At 39.8% G+C, this 16,269-nt stretch overlaps 1 protein-coding gene across 1 annotated transcript in view; it reads right to left on the bottom strand.

Annotated features, from left to right (window-relative positions):
• The window catches only part of Stk32a (serine/threonine kinase 32A), a 109,785-nt gene that overhangs the window by 72,473 nt on the left and 21,043 nt on the right, over positions 1–16,269 (bottom strand). The window contains exons 3-4 of the mRNA NM_178749.3: positions 2,975–3,030; positions 1,882–2,033 (exon numbers count right to left, since the gene is read on the bottom strand). Coding sequence (NP_848864.1) covers positions 1,882–2,033; positions 2,975–3,030 — 208 coding nt within the window. The remainder of the gene's footprint in view (positions 1–1,881; positions 2,034–2,974; positions 3,031–16,269) is intronic.

Below are 16,269 nucleotides of genomic sequence, written 5' to 3'. Positions count from 1 at the left end.
CTGTGCCCAGCTCTACACGCACAGTGAAGACAATGGTCTAGAATGACAGAACTTCTGAATGTTTTACACTTCTTCCATCCCCGCACCCAGGTTTCCTTGCCTGTGCCCACATAGCAAGAAGAGACAAAGCACAGAAGTGAAAAACTCTAGGTGTGTCCTTACGAAGAGTTCTTGGCTCTAAAAAGGGAAAATGAGTTGGCTGAGCTTTTTAAGGAGGAAAAATACGACTTTGAACAAAGGGAGGCCGTGAAGTGACAGCACCTTGTCATTTTCAGGGTGGGGAGAGAAGAGAGGATATGATGATTGCTAAGCAAGAGAAAGCTACTGCATCCATTTTAACGTCTTACATGGCAGCATTCTGAATAGACCACTCTAAAATACTGATTAACAAATACACTGAGGCTGTACCAAAATTAGACTCTTAGGAGGTCTGAGTAGTGCACAAATTATAATAGATCTATTTCTAAGTCACACAGAGCCATCTTCTTTTCAACTGAGAAGCATCTAACACATTGCAGACTGAGGGGACTGTGTTAGGTAAAGACGGATGGAGGGAGGCTTTGTGCATCGGTGCCTCCAAAAAGATGTGCTCAAACACATAGCGAAATCTCAATTATTTTTCCATTAGCATTCTCTGGATAAAGGCTTTCATTTTCTTTGCTCCTGCTGGCAAGTTAGAGCTACTTGGCATGCATATTTAAATAACAGTCACACTGAGTTAACTTTAAGATCCAGCTCTTAACATAATAGATGCATTAAATGTGCAGTAAAATGGGAGAGAAACATAAAACTCTCAATGCGCTGAAAAGCGCTGGAGGTAATAAACATTATAGGCGTCTCATGTGTTCTAAGCCTCGGATTGTGGTAATGGCTTTGAGACCTGATCCCAGAAAGCTATGTGTAGCCACTAATGTGTTAATTCTGTTTAAACCCATTGGCTGAGGAAGGAAGCACCTAACCTAACCAAATCACTGGCAATATATAATAAAATAATAAAATATATACCTATTTCCAAAATATGTCTCTATGAAACCAGCCTGTTACTGTTTATCTTAAGGAGAAAGTATTTTCTACAAGCCCCAAAGATAAGCTTCATGTTAAACACGGAGTCCATTTTTGACACCAAGACTTTCTGCCCAATTTATTGGAAAAATCTATGCTGATTAAAGATAACAGATCGGAACACACTCCTTATTGGTTCATGTAATTAAAATTCTTGAACAACTACTAGCCTCAAGGGCAGGGGGAGTATGTATTCCTGATAAATAGGGGAAAAAAACATTTTGAGCTGAGATGACTTAGTAGATAAAGTACTTGCTTTATAAGTGTGCATGAGAGTGGAAATTTGGATTCCTACAACCCATGTAAAGCTTAATACAGTTGCACACATCTGTAATCCCAGCATGTCAGATGGAAGGTGGAGACAGGAGAATCCCAAGAATTAACAAGAAACTGTATTTCAAAAAAGATGGAAAAAGCAGACAACCCAAAGTTGTCCGGTGACCTTCCCACTATTACAGTTGCACACACACTTGCACACACACTCACAGGCACATATAAACTTAATACCATGCATGTGTGCATGCACATGCACACAAACGCATACTACACTCATACATTACACATTAAAATACAGTTTGGCGGGGAGGTCGACTAGAATGTGCAAGGTCCTAAGCTTGATTCCCAGCACAGCGACAAAATAAAACAAACTTTTTCTCTCTCTCATTCTAACACCAAAAGTCACATACAGTCAGTCCATTAAAAGGAAAACCATAATGAGGATTGACCAATGTTCATCAAGCGCTCATGATGCCATTGGTGTAACTGTGTCTGCAGATGGATGCAGGAGTGTGGACTCGGAGGTGCGGCTGGAGCACTTACCACAGATTCACCAGGAAAGGGTGCTCCAGGCCCTGCATGATCTGGAGTTCCTTGAAGACATTCCTCACTTCATTCCGCTCCACACACTTCTGTTTGTTCATGTACTTCATGGCGTACATCTTCTTGGTGTCATTCTTCCGCACAATGCAGACCTGAGGAGGTAAACAGAGGCAAGGAAGGTCAACAGGGAGGAGGAAGAGTGTGGCTGAGAGACACAAGGTGAGATTTGTTCTTCAGCATGGCAGAGAGGCTTTAGAGCTCTTACTCCACTCGGGGTAAAGACTTCATTTTGTTTCTCCATGTATTTAGTGCATCAAAACCTTTATGTCTGTTTTCCCATAGTAGCTTGCCTGCTTCTGCTCCTGGGATCTTCAAAACAACATTTAAATCTACTTCCAGGTTAAGACTCTCCTGATAACAAACAGCATCCTCGATCCTCCTTTAAGTGGTTACAATGGATGTGACCCAAAAGGAAAGATGAAAGCACTAGACAAAGAGTCTCTTTCCCAGCATGGGTGATGTAATGGGGAAGACTAAGCATGAGAAAACAGCTACACAGTTGTCCATGTCTTAAGAATTCTTTTAGAGGCCTATATAGTACTTATCAAAATAACATGCAAATTTAATATGATATCATTATTTTACCTTAAAGTATGTCTCCACAAAGAAACTAATGGAGTGAACACTTAAGTATTCTTACAGGAAGCTGGACTTGGCAATGGCAAATTGGGGAAAATATAGAAATTAAATGGCTTCTTTCTCCCATGGGGAAAAAAATAAGCCTCACATTCATATGATAATTCTAACTGGAGAATTTGTGAAAGAAGCTGAAATCTTAACCTTCTTTAGGGTAAGGAGAAATCCCTCTACTCTCTGAGAGTAGGAATACTTGACTTGAACATGATGGTCCTAAAACCACACTTTGTTCATCTGGCATCTGACTTTCACTGCATGGTGGGGACAGCTTCATCAAAGAACATTCTGGAACATTTCCGAGTTATATGTCTCTGTAACCCCAACACCTCAGGAATCACACCACTCCCTGACCCTCTGTGACCCACATCTCCCAGAAGCTGGACCATTCAGTTCTTACCTTCCCAAAACTTCCCTTCCCAATGGCTCGCAAAATTTCAAAGTGGTCAAAGTTGACTGTAAAGCAAAAGAATGAAGAATATCCAGAGTTATTATAAACTACTTTTTAACAGTTAATTGAAGAAACAACCATTGGGCTAAATTTAAGTACCTTGTCTAAATTAACCCACCAAACTATGTTAAACTACCAATTTATTCATAGAAAATTATTTATCAGCCACTAATCCCATGTAGTCATAGAGTTTAAATAATATTAGTAATGTGAAAATACAATCTTTGAGAAGCCTGTAATCTGGTGATATTGTTTTTAAAAAGAGGTGTTTTGAGATACATGCTCATAGTGAATAGAAACATGGGTGCTGATCCTGGGAAGGACAGAGGCAGCAGGTCTGTCTCTAAGAACACTGAACATGCTCTTGTTGGCATCTGCCTAGTGTCTGGGTATGGTGATTGTTTATGGGGTGGATCCCCAAGTGGGGCAGTCTCTGGATGGTCATTCCTTCAGGCTCTGCTCTGAATTTTGTCTCTGTAATTCCTTCTATAGGTATTTTGTTCAAATATAGCTGTCTCCTGCGAGGCTCTGCCAGTGTCTGGCAAAGACAGAAGTGGATGCTCACAGTCATCCATTGGATGGAGCCCAAGGTCCCCAATGAGGGAGCCAGAGAAATACCCAGGGAGCTGAAGGGACTGAAGCCCCATAGGAGAAACATCAATATGAACTAACCATTACCCCCAGAACTCCTTGGAACTATACCACCAATCAAAGAAAACATATGGTGGGACTTGTGGCTCTAGCTATATATGTATCAGAGGATGGCCTAGTCGGTCATCAATGGGAGGAGAGGCCCTTGGTCCTATGAAGGCTCTATGCCCCAGTATAGGGGAATGCCAGGCCCAAGAATGGGAGTGGGTGGATTGGAGAGCAGGGGTAGGGGGAAGGGGATAGGGGATGTTCAGAGGGGAACGGGGATAACATTTGAAATGTAAATAAAGAAAATATCTAAGAAAGAAAAGAAAAGAAAAAAAGAACACTGAACATGGATTTGCCTATAGACACTGAGGGAGCACATGACTTCCTGTGAAGCTGCTGTGCTTTCAACTTTTATTTCTGCTTGCTTATTTTGTCCCAACTTCACTCTCTTGGACCTAAATAATTTCAGTTTCCCCAAGTCATAAAATCTTACATCCATAAGTTCACAGAATTAGCTCATCTCCAACCTACAAGCAGAGATGTGTACAAGAGTCCACTGAAGTGGGCTTTGCAGCTGAGATGATCTGGGCATGATCTTTTGTTCCTACAGTGTCTCATGATGAAAAGAGTTACCCAGTATAAGCACACATGGTCTTTCAGGTTCAAGCTCATTAAAAAACTCCTCATGAGAACAAAGTTCAGATACTCTCTGGCCAGTGGCAATCTTTGATTTCTTATCCTGATGACCTTAAGAAAGGTATTTCTTTGTTTTGAAATAAGGATTTTGACATGCAAATTCTAAATGAGATATTCAAAGGACTTCCTAAGGAAATAGCATGAAACAATAGAAAGTATCTCTTATGTCTTTGAAAGAAAAATTGCATTCAGTTATTTATGGGGAAAGTATCAGGGTATATAGTGCATAAATGCATATGAGGGATATGATTTAAGGATTCAGTCTTTCTTATGCACTGAGCATTCTGTCCAGCCTTCTCTCAACCCTTAAAGACCTATTTTCTGTCTTTATCAGCAACAATTAGTTCATTAGCTCATGAAGGGGAAAGAGAGATTGTCAGGGCTTCCTGAAGTTCTCTGGGTTTTCTGAAGTTCAAACATTTTTATAATAACTTCATCACCACGTCTGAACCTCCTCTTTTCCTAGCACAACATCCACTTAATTACATGAAATCATTTGCATTTTACAAGTGGTCAGTCCTAGATTTGGACCCCAAATTGTAACATGATGTGATAGGAAAAACAGCCTCAGTTTCTCCATATACCCTCCTGTAAACATTGACTAGATGAGAAAAGATCTTTCCCTAGAAGATGTTCTTAAAGCTGTTATATTCTTCAGGCTGATCACTTTTTTACCATGATATGTGCTCCAGGACAGACTGCATGTCATTTCTCTCACACTGCCTTAGAATTTTACCCACTGAGGCAGGTGAAGCTATAACTGTAGTACCCCTGGAGTCCAGCATAGTGATTTACACAAGCTTGACTCCCAACAAATAAATCAAACTAAGCTATAAGAACACCAAAGAACCCTCAAACAACTGAGTCTTATAAATATGAATAATGTGAACAGTGGGCCATTTCAGGGAACAGTTTGCTGTTAGTGAAATTCCATTAATAAGTTAAAAAATGGGTTTGACATCCATAAGAAACATTACCTTCTTATAAATGGAATTGAATAGAAAGTACCAGAAACTACTCAAATGGGATATGAGTATAATAATATCACTTCTGAAATATTTATTTTACACATTTGGATAAATATAGAATTTTTGGTGTATGCCTTACTTTGAGCTGTCATGAAAATAATTAGCAAAATGCCAATTTTCTCTCAAATTACAAATTGACGTAAGCAAACCAATGACTCTTTACACTCAGTACCCAAATCTCAGGAATACATTATTTACCATCGTCACGTTAAAGGAAATTAACCAGGATTTATTTGCAAGTCCAAGATGTTATATTGAACAAATCCAGCAGCTCACTATGACTTTTTCCTCTGGCAGCCTAGCCCAGGAGACTTACAGCATCTCTAATCTCTAAGCACACAGCAAGTACCTGGGAAGCATGATGTCTCATTGTGACATTAGTCTATTTCAGGAGCCACGTCTTTTTCTAAATCATTTTAAGCATTAAGCAAAAATAATAAATGATTACACGTCAAGATTCCTGATAAATTTATATTGGCAAAACTGTCCAATTTAATGTACCTTTCTAAATGTCAGTTCTCAGAAGAGTCTAAGGGAAAAGACTCTTAAAGTTAGAAAACACATCTTCTTTCTCGCCAGTGAAAAGGAGAACAGGCTCTACTCTCCTGCCAGGCCACCTGGAGTCCCTCCTTCCTGGAATATGGCTGATCAGAAGTGACTGATGGCTGCAGCAATGGCTCAGTGGTTAAGAGCATCTGCTGCTCTTCCAGAGGATCAGGTTCAATGCCCAGCACCCACTTGGTGGCTCACAGCTTTCTGTAACTCCAGGTGAAGGGGATCCGATGCCTTCCTGAGTACCTCTATGGGTATCAGGCATGCACGTGATTCACACATGTACATGCAGGCGAACACCCATACACATTTTTAAATTATTTTAAGTGACAACAAAACAAGCTCTAGTTCTACTCCTCCAACACTCCCTCTGAGTGCTTAACAGCACGATCACCAGTGAGTTGGAAAGCTAACAAGAAAATACAACCAAGCCAATACCGCAAATGGTACATTGACACAGTACCATAAGAGACAAATTCAGAATTGTGGTTTTAGAGACATATAGTGATTGCCTTTCTGATTCTGGACCCAGACTCTTAACTGACTTGCTCGTTTTCATAATGTTTTTACACATCTACCCACTCTAACTGGAGCACCGGGAAGACCGCCGTGGAACTTGCTCTTTCATTTAGAAATGTTTTTGGATCAAATTATGCTCCCACGCTTTTCTCTAAACAGAACCTTGCTGGCTTTAAGACACATTGCTGATAGTGTTATCAGTTCCTTTACATCTCTTACCCAACCCCCTTATCTCAACATTTTGTGAAACTAATATTGTTGAAGGAAGAAAAAGGGACCACCCTGTTCCAGAATGTGAAAGAATGCCCTGACATCAGGGCTTGGCAGAAGGACATTCTAGAGAGCGAAGCAATGCATCTTCTTCATTCTATTTTTGAGATAACAATATTTGAAAACCTTGATTCCAGCCTTCGGAAGTAGCAAATCGTGAACATATGTGAGTCTATTGAGAACCAAGTCCCACAAACTGCTTATGTAAATCTTCCTATTGATGGTGGAACAAGGACACCAGCTGTGTGACCCTGGACAAGTTACTCAATCTTTCCAAATCACAATGTCCCATCTGTAAAATGGAGCTAATTAAACCCAACAGGCACGAAGCTTCCAAGATGAGACACTGTAAGCCAGAAGTGGAGTGTCTGGCTCACTGAAATCTGAAAATGACAATCGTTTTTAAAACTGCAATTATTCAATGGAAAGTGGCCCTTATTTCCAAAGTTTCCATTCTGTTCCCACAACGCAACCACTGTTACAAATGCTAGGGTGTCCTTGAAGAGTATTTCTCGGCATGCATGGGTTCCTTTCTGGCAGAAGGACAGCATACTATCACTGACTGGGACAGGAGTAAATTTTCTAGTAACTCTACCATGTCTATCCATTCATACAACACCCTACTCATTTTCCTCCCACTGTTTCAAAATACTGAAATCACCGATGAGTACTGAAAGGGGTATTAATTACATACTAACAATAATACTACCCCAGATATCCTTAATGGGCTTTTGTGTATGTTAGTAGGCTTACTTTATGGGAAGAGAAATGCTGGCCAAAGGTATGCTAACTTTCTAATGTAAAGATATCGTCAGTCGCCCTCCAAAGATACCGCACCAACTCCCCTACATATCAGTCACATACAGGAGTGTCTTTGCTAAGGCTACTTACTATCCCTGATAAAAGACCATGACAAAAAGTAACTCTTGGGGGAATGGGTTTATTTCACTTATTCTTCTATATCACTGCTCATCATTGAAAGACATCAGGACAGGAATTCAAGGAGGCAGGAACCTGGAGTGGAAGCCAATCGAGAGGCCATGGAGATGTGCCATCTACTAATTTTCTTTTTCTTTTTTCTTTTTTTTTAAATTATGAAATTTCCCAAGGATTTTATTCATAATTTTTATGTTTCTTTATAGTGTACAGATGCCTGTGTTTCTGGATTGTTATCTCACATTTTCATGCATTTTAAATATACAAAATTATGTTTTATTGGCTACATAGTAATCTACAGTAAGTAAAATGGTTCATTTTCTTAGTCATGTAATTTTCTCTCCTTGTCTTGAACAGCCTGCTTTCTTATAGAAGCAGGACCACCAACCTAGGGGTAGACACACCCACAATGGGCTGGGCTGTCTCACATCAATCATTAATTAAAATAGTACCCTATAGACTTGCTCACAGAACAATCTCATGTAGGCTTTTTCTCAGTTGAACCTCCCTCTTCTGGGTCAAGTTGACATAAAATGAGTCAGAGTGGGGAGATAATCTTTAACTTGACAACTCTACTATATATAATTGCCTTGACTTGATGAGATAAAAAGATGAGTGTATTGACACACTTTATCTCTGTAATGAGTGAGGCTGGATGGATATTTTATATTTTTTTTTCATCAAACTGCCTATTCACATATTTTGTCAATTTGAATTCCTTGTTGGTCACTTTGACTTGCACGTACTCTTACACTTATGGAAATGAATTCACTTTAAAATATCAGGTCAAATTTTCTTGGTTATCCATTTGAATGTATTTAAATAATGGAGGTCTTATATTTTTATATTGTCAAATGTATCAATCTTTTTCTTTGGCCCTTCTGAGTTTGTTTTATTTCAAAGTTATTTTTAAAAGCGTGCTCTTACATTTTTAATTAAAAGCTTTTTTTTAAAATACAGAGATGTGCCTATAAGTAATCGTTTTAAAAATAATTCACTTATCCTGGTTGGGAGGATGTGAGAATGTCACCATGTACATGTGGAGGTCAGAGATCAATGAGCTGGAGTCAGCTCTATCCTTCCAGTCCATGGGTCCAGGTTATTAAAATCGAGCTCCTTTACAAAGGTCCTGCCAGCCTTCTTTTTTCTGTTTATTTTTTCTACAAGCTTTCTACTTCGATGTGGTGTTAGCTAGTTCTGTGCTCACTAAAGACAAAGTCAATTCAACATGAAAACCATAATTGCTCAGTGGCTCCCGTCATCTCTCTAGCCTGCAAACTTCTTTATTTTACTTCCCAGGAGAGCAAAAGGCCAAAGTGGGGTAGAGGTCAGCAAAGGCAATGCTCACTAACCTTCGCTTATGCTCCATGAAGATACAGTTATTACTGGCAGCAGCTGTGAGCACTGCACTAGGTCCTGAGAAGGGTGTGTGCCCACTGGAACTCTCAGTCTTAAGGCATGAGGAAGTCATTAATCATAGTCAATATCCAGTCCTCTGCAAAGGATACCCATCGCTATTCTAAGTGTGTGCCATAATTATTCCAACACTCTGCCACTTCTACAGAACAGTGCTACTATAATTGCTATTCGTTTTTAAAGATGGGCCAACTGCAGCAGAGAAATTACGTAATTTTCCCCAGGCCTAGAGGGCCTGTGGCAGAGTACTAGAGGGAGGATTCAAGTGGACTCCGCAGCTACCCTTCAGCTCCATTCTCTGCTGCCTTCCATCAAATATATACCTATCTTTTTTTGCATACGAAATTGAATATTCCATAGAGTGTGCCAAGGCCTGACTTCCCACACCGTTTATATCTGTTTCCACTTTTCTTGAGTAAGAATTTGACATTTTGATGGGTGCCATCATGGACGCCAAGTTGCTCAAACTACTTACAGTCACTCAGGACGGGGTCAATCATTCCATTCCACCTCCCTAGCTAGAAGCCTGCTTTAGGTGTGAGATGGCAAATCAAGCCATTCTATTCTATATCCTTACACTGGGTTTCCAGACCTGGCAAGGTATCTTTTCCCTCTCTCTGTCATGGATGTCCAGAAAATAAAAACAGCTGGCTATACAGAAGGAAAGGGGTTCTCAATTCAACAGAACAAACCAGTATATAACATGTATTAAAATTACAGTATGCAGGCATAAGCCCATAGCATTGAAATGTCGGGCTTCATATTTAGAAAGGTCAAACTTTGATTTTTTTCATTCAGGTACTTCCAATATTTCTTCACTAATTCTAATTTTATTTATATATTTGTTTTGTTCATACAGAGTCTCATGTAACGTAACGTAAGCTGGCATTCTTCTCAATGTGGTCTTGAATCCTGATCTTTCCAAGTAGTGGGATGACAGGAATTTGCCACACCTGCCCAAATGTTAACTCTTAAACTTAATACTAAATATGCTTCAAAGTAATGCTGATGGGAGTGTTCTAGAAAAGTCAGAGTGCAGCAGAGATCTTGAGCATCTCCAGGGAAATCCACGGAAGTTCCCTCAAGGAGCTGCTCTTAGCGTCCAGGTCCTTCTAACAGCTTTTGCTTGGTTTATTGCTGTACTAAAACAAAATTTCTGAGACTGGAGATGTATTAAGGGAAAAGATAACCCAGAGTTTAGTTCACCTCGTGGTTCAGAGGCTGGGATGCTCTAGAGCAGGCTACTGGCCCATGGTTAGGCTTCTGTTGCATTATAACAGGTCAGACAGGATCACATGCTGAGACAAAGTATCTATGTGCCAGCTCCTATTGCCTCCTCTTCTGGAGCATGTCTTCTCTTCAATTTCTTATAAAGCCACCAGCCCTGTCATGTTGTCATCTTGATGACCTTATCCAATCCCAAATATATCCTAAAAGCTCCACTCCAAATACTATCAACGGGGTTGGGGATTTAGCTCAGTGGTAGAGCGCTTGCTTAGCAAGCACAAGGCCCTAGGTTCGGTCCTCAGCTCTGGAAAAAAAAAAGACAAAATAACAAAAAGACCAAAAAAAAAAAACAAGGTAACCAAATACTATCAACATGCTGATCTTAGTAATTAGTTTCCAACACATGAAAATTAGGGACCCATTTGAACCACAACAATTGAAGTATCAGAAAGGGTCCCAGGCAACAGGATGCAATCTTGCGGTGGCTCCCCCCCCCCTTTTCTTTTCAGAGACATGAACAAATATTTGTTGAATCTCAACAGGATACAGATGACAATCAAGAAACAATCCTAGGCAAGTCTAGCCTGGTGAGCCAAGGAATAGCTTGGAGTTACATCAAGATGCAGCTGCCACACAAAGGAAGCTGCATCAGTGCACAGAGGACCCAGGAATGCTCGGTTTCTGGAGCTCCTGGAACAGGCTATGGGCAGCAACTAGTGGGGGATGGGAGCAGGGGCAGGGAGGTGGGGGAGTGTCTCTCTTTCTCCAGTAATTATAATTGCCTTATCTCCTTGGGGATGCTTGAGAGTCCAGAGTTTCTGGTAGAACCTGCCTAGCACAAGTCTGCATAGATTTATTTAGGAACATTATTATATACAGTAAAACACATAAGATTTCTAAGATGGGAAAACAATTCTTCTTAATTGAAAAGACTAAAAGCCTTCTAAGAAAAGCAACATTTCACCTGGGCTTTCCAAGAAAAGGGGGAAGCTTAACAGTGGACAAAGGAAAGAAGGACAGGGAGAATCCACTTACAAAGTGACCCAAATCTGTAGGAGAATAAATCATTAAGGGCCAAGTGACTAAACTGATTGCCTTAGCTCTCTGTTTCCACCCTTATCCCATTCTTGAATCTCTAGCAAATGTATGGCTTTGTACATGACAAATTGATAAAATGTCTATGTTGCCTCCAGCATGCCATGTTTTGAGTTATATCCATTATATTTGTACCTTTTAAAATATACATACGTGTGCATCATCCAGACATCTTAAAAAAATACTATTTTATATAATCCTTACCCAAATACTGTGAAGTGGTAACATTATTAGTGTTTTGTACATTTATGTCATATACAGCTGTGACGGTTTGAATATGATTGGCCCAGGAAGTGGCACTATTAGGATGTGTGGCCTTGTTGGAGAAGGTGTGACCTTGTTGGAGGAAGTGTGTCATTGTGAGCATGGGCTTTAAGACGTTCATCTTAATTCCTTGGAAACCAGTCTTCTGTTTGCTTTCAGAATAAAATATAGAACTCTCCGCTCCTACACCATGCTTGCCTGGACACTTCCATGCTCCTGTCATGATAATGCACTGAGCCTGTGAACCTGTAAGCCAGCCCCAATTAAATGTTGTTCCTCTAAGTATTACCTTGGCCATGGTGTTTCTTCACAGCAATGGAACCCTAACTAAGGCAACACCCCAAAAATTAAATCCTCCAATCCTGGGGTTCAGACTTTAGTCCAATTTCATATGGACCCAAGCTCCATAATTTCAACATCATAATGATCCTGAGATCCAGAGCATATTAGCACAGCTGTGGGGCTCAAAGTTTGGATTTGGGCTATGCTATTCTTTAGAGTTAACAATATTAAGCACAGTATTTAATTGCTCTACCTTTCGCTTTCTTCCTCTGTAAGATTCTGATCACATATAGTCCAGCTTATAAAATTATTATAAAGCCTAGGTAACATAAGCTATAGCTATGATGTAGACCAAGTGGTTTTTAGCAGAATAGGATCTCACTCTATGAATTGTTACTATTACTACTGGAGAATTTGACATTTAGTACCAAGAATATAGGCTGAGTCATTTGGAAAACATGCTTACTGGACACTTGTTAACTAAGATTGAAGAATGAAGTGCCAGCGTTGAGGTACTTGAATAGCTTTGGAAGAAAATACGAAACATTTTTTTTTCTTGTTTATCATTTTCTAGCACATCATTGTGAATACTGTACACCCTCTAAGAGGTCACACCAACAGCCTATTGTTAAAAGACCCCTTGGGTACAGCAAGATGTCTCAGCAGGTAAAAGGACATATCAGCAAACCTAACAACCTGAATTCAATCTCTAGAACCCAGATGATGGAAGGGGAGAACCCACCCCTGCAAGTTGTCCTCTGGCCTTGTGTGACATACATGCATATGTATGCATGAGCAAACACACACACACTGAAATGTGAATGTGTTATGACGCCCTTGTGAGGTGGATAGTACCAGAAGTCTCCATGTGGATGTTTTCCTAGTACTATTGCCAGTTCAGATTTCCTTGCAGATACTGGATTTTTTTTTTATCTTAAAGCCTCAAGCTTTGCATTATTTTCCAAATAGTGTTGAGAGCTACCATTGTTTTCTCCGTCTACTTCATAAACACCAACTCTCCTAAGAGAGGGCCTGGGTGGAAGCTCTACAGCAACTGCGGATAATTAACAGGAGAGTCAGACGATATTTGCTTTGTCAGAGCTGCGTGATCTTTGAACAGGAGTAAGTGTGTTTCACTATGGCAACAGAAAGGCACCAAAATTAAATCACAGCCTGCCAAACAGAGATAGAATCAGCACCCTGCGCTAACCCTGTTTGCTTGTAAGAATGGACACTGCATGGTCAGCCGAGGAAGGAAGAATAGGTCCGGACAGATTTGAGATAGCACTTTAGAAAATAATTCTCCAGGTCCATTGTACAGTTCTGCATGAATCCAATGAGTGTCTCATCTGCTGCGCTGCATCTCAAATGGAATCACTTAACAAGAAGTGCTTGCTTACTGCCTTTTAGGACAGTCACAGTAAGACAGGAAAGAAGCTGAAATCACGCCCCCAGAAGCCCACAGCTGTGCTGGAGAGTCAAATCAGCAAGCCTTCAGTGAGCATCTGGGTGCCTGGGACTCTGTAAGCACTGATAGGGAAAGGAAAGGCGAGATGGACTCAATCATGTCCTCAGGAAACCTGTGCTCCCCAGGAGGAAGGAGACGGAGAGACACAAGAGCAGATTTAGCAGTCTGAAAAACACCTTGTTCGTTTTTGTGATTTTTAGTTTTCTATAGCACATGTGTCATTGAAATTCACTAACCTTTCTGGAAGGAGAAGATGGATGGTTGATTAATGTATAGATACATAAACAGATAGATGATAGATCGATAGATATAGAGGAGAGAATGATGATGAAAGAGCAATATGATTAACAGATGATAGATTGGTAGGTAATATATGAAGAAAGATGATAGTGCCCTAGTTATCACTAACTGTCAACTTGACATGGCTTACTATCACCTAAAAAGACAGTCTCAACTGAGTAATTATCCTTATCAAAGCATATCTGTTAGGGATTACCTTGATGGCTAACTGATGTCGGAGGGCTCAGCCCACTGCCTGGGGTGCTGGACAGGAGGTACTGAGCTGTATAAGCAAGCCAGTGAAGCCTGAGCCTGTGAGCAAGGCAACAAGCAACATTCCTCAATGACTTCTGCTTTAAATCGTGCCTTGACTTCCTTCAGGGATGGATTATATAACATATAAGCTAAAATAAGCCCTTTCCTTACCTAAACTGCTTTGTCATAGCAACTGAATAAAACTAGAACAGATATATGATGGACAGACAGTCAGACAGATGGACAGATGGGTAGACTGGTGGATGGACAGATGGACAGACCAAAAAAATAGCAAGTATATAACAGCAGTTTGCTGTAAGTTCAGTTTGAGTGGTATTGTGGGCCTTCAGAAATGTAAGATAACAGTAAAGCATGGTTGTTGAATTTCTTAGCTTTTCATTAGGATTGAATGCTTTGAGAAAAGGTAAAAATGATGATTAGGTAAGGATTGCAGTAGGTTTCTATAGCCCCCACTTACAAGATATCGTAAAAATATATCTGGATTTTCTAAGCTTCCAATTTATTGTTTACAGTAAAGGTTAATTTTTATTTAAAATATTAAAGTTATAAAAATACAATACAGCAGAAACAAGAAAAAATAAAACTATCAAAGAGAACCATCACTCATGTTTTGATCTATTTCTTTCTTTCAAATTGTATTATTTTTATCTATTAAGTTTTTATACTCACTTGTACTTATAGAGTGCTTGAATAACCAAATATTTCTACAGGTTTTCTTCCGTAAAATGTAAGTCATGGTTGCTATTGTTCTCTCTCCCAGTCTTTCCCACACAGAAGCAGCTATTATACATGGGTAGTTCCCTTCATATCTTAAAACAGTATACTATTATTGTTCATTTTCTTTTCAGTGTTGCGAATCTGTTACTGGACTTCAAAGACAGTGGGTGTAGGGTAGCCTCATTTCTCTCTCTTTTGGCTTTAAACACAGCATGCTCCCATCTTTTCAATATGATTGTATCTGCCCACCTCATTTCAGCTCCCTCATAATCCTTACTTCCCTTCATCCTACCACATAAATGCACGCCACATCAGTGTCATGCAGTAAACCAGGATTCCCCTGTTGTGATCCCCGGTTCTGATGGTGTATGCCATCACTGCATGCTTGTCATTTTCCCTAGAGGACTAATTGTCTTGTCCACACATGTCCTTACTTGCCTGTGTGTTTTTTTCCCGCTCTTCATTTCTAAACTTAGCTGTATAATACCTATGTTTGAGTTCAGGGGCATCAGTCATGATGCTATCTTTATAGAAGTTTCCCAAGAGTCCTTTAACCTGTTTCAGTCAGCTCATTTCCTTTGCTGGGCAGGTGTCCTCCTGAGCGGTCTGTCCTTCACCTGTACCCTAGGGCTGTCCAGCCTTTTGAATAAACATATCCCACATCATCTTTATAAGAAAAACACAGTTGTATACAGATACAATTTTAAAATGTTGTGAAGACTCGTCTCATTTGCTCACTGGTAATTTGGATCTGTGTTGAATGCCTCTATTGAATACTGCATTTTTCCTTTAGAACTTGAAAGCACTGTTCTCCTACTTTGACAACTTTTAACGTCATTACTAAGAAGCCAACCACTATTTTCATGGCTGTTTCATTGGACCAAAATTTTCTTCTCTAGAACCTAACCATATATTTATACTGACTATTTTCAAGTTTCACCATGACATAGGCATGTGATACCAGTTCCAGGAACCTTTTTGTCAGTTACAGTATTGGTTCCCTCTTCACTCTGCTCTGGCTTTTCCCCTCTCTGTACTCTGTAGCTGCTGTTGTTCCCTATTATTTTGAACTTTAGTCTTACTCTGTAGCCCAGGTTGGCTTTGAACTCAGGATCCTCCTGCCTTAGCCCTTCATGCTCTGGGATTATACGCTTGTATACCATTTCCTCACCTCATATGCTTTAGAAACTACAATTCTTATTACACTGCCCTTAAATGTTCTTAGATTTACTTTTTATTTCCTATTTCTGTTTTCTTGTTGTTCTAACAAACTTCCCTAAATTTATCTTCTTAATCAACTTTGATTTTTTTTCCCACTTATGCTTAAAGATGCTTTCCCAAAACTAATTTTTACTTTCTGGCTATTATTCTACTCTCTTTTTCTCCTTGTTGCTTTTACATCTTTTTTTCTGTCTCACTAACAGAGTTTCCCTTAAGTTGTGTTTCCTTTTTCTCCATATAAATTTGCTTGAATTTCTACAGGCCATGTTAGAACCTTCTACAAGTGTCCGAAATCCTCATATTTAAATGTGTATCCTTAATGCCCTGTTAGGCCATTCTATGAATCTTGTGTGGAGTTA

This window comes from Mus musculus, chromosome 18 (assembly GCF_000001635.26).
Source record: "Mus musculus strain C57BL/6J chromosome 18, GRCm38.p6 C57BL/6J".
In the NCBI taxonomy this organism is placed as follows: domain Eukaryota; kingdom Metazoa; phylum Chordata; class Mammalia; order Rodentia; family Muridae; genus Mus; species Mus musculus.
The sequence above is the reverse complement of the archived record's forward strand: the minus strand, read 5'-3'. Positions and strand labels throughout refer to the sequence as shown.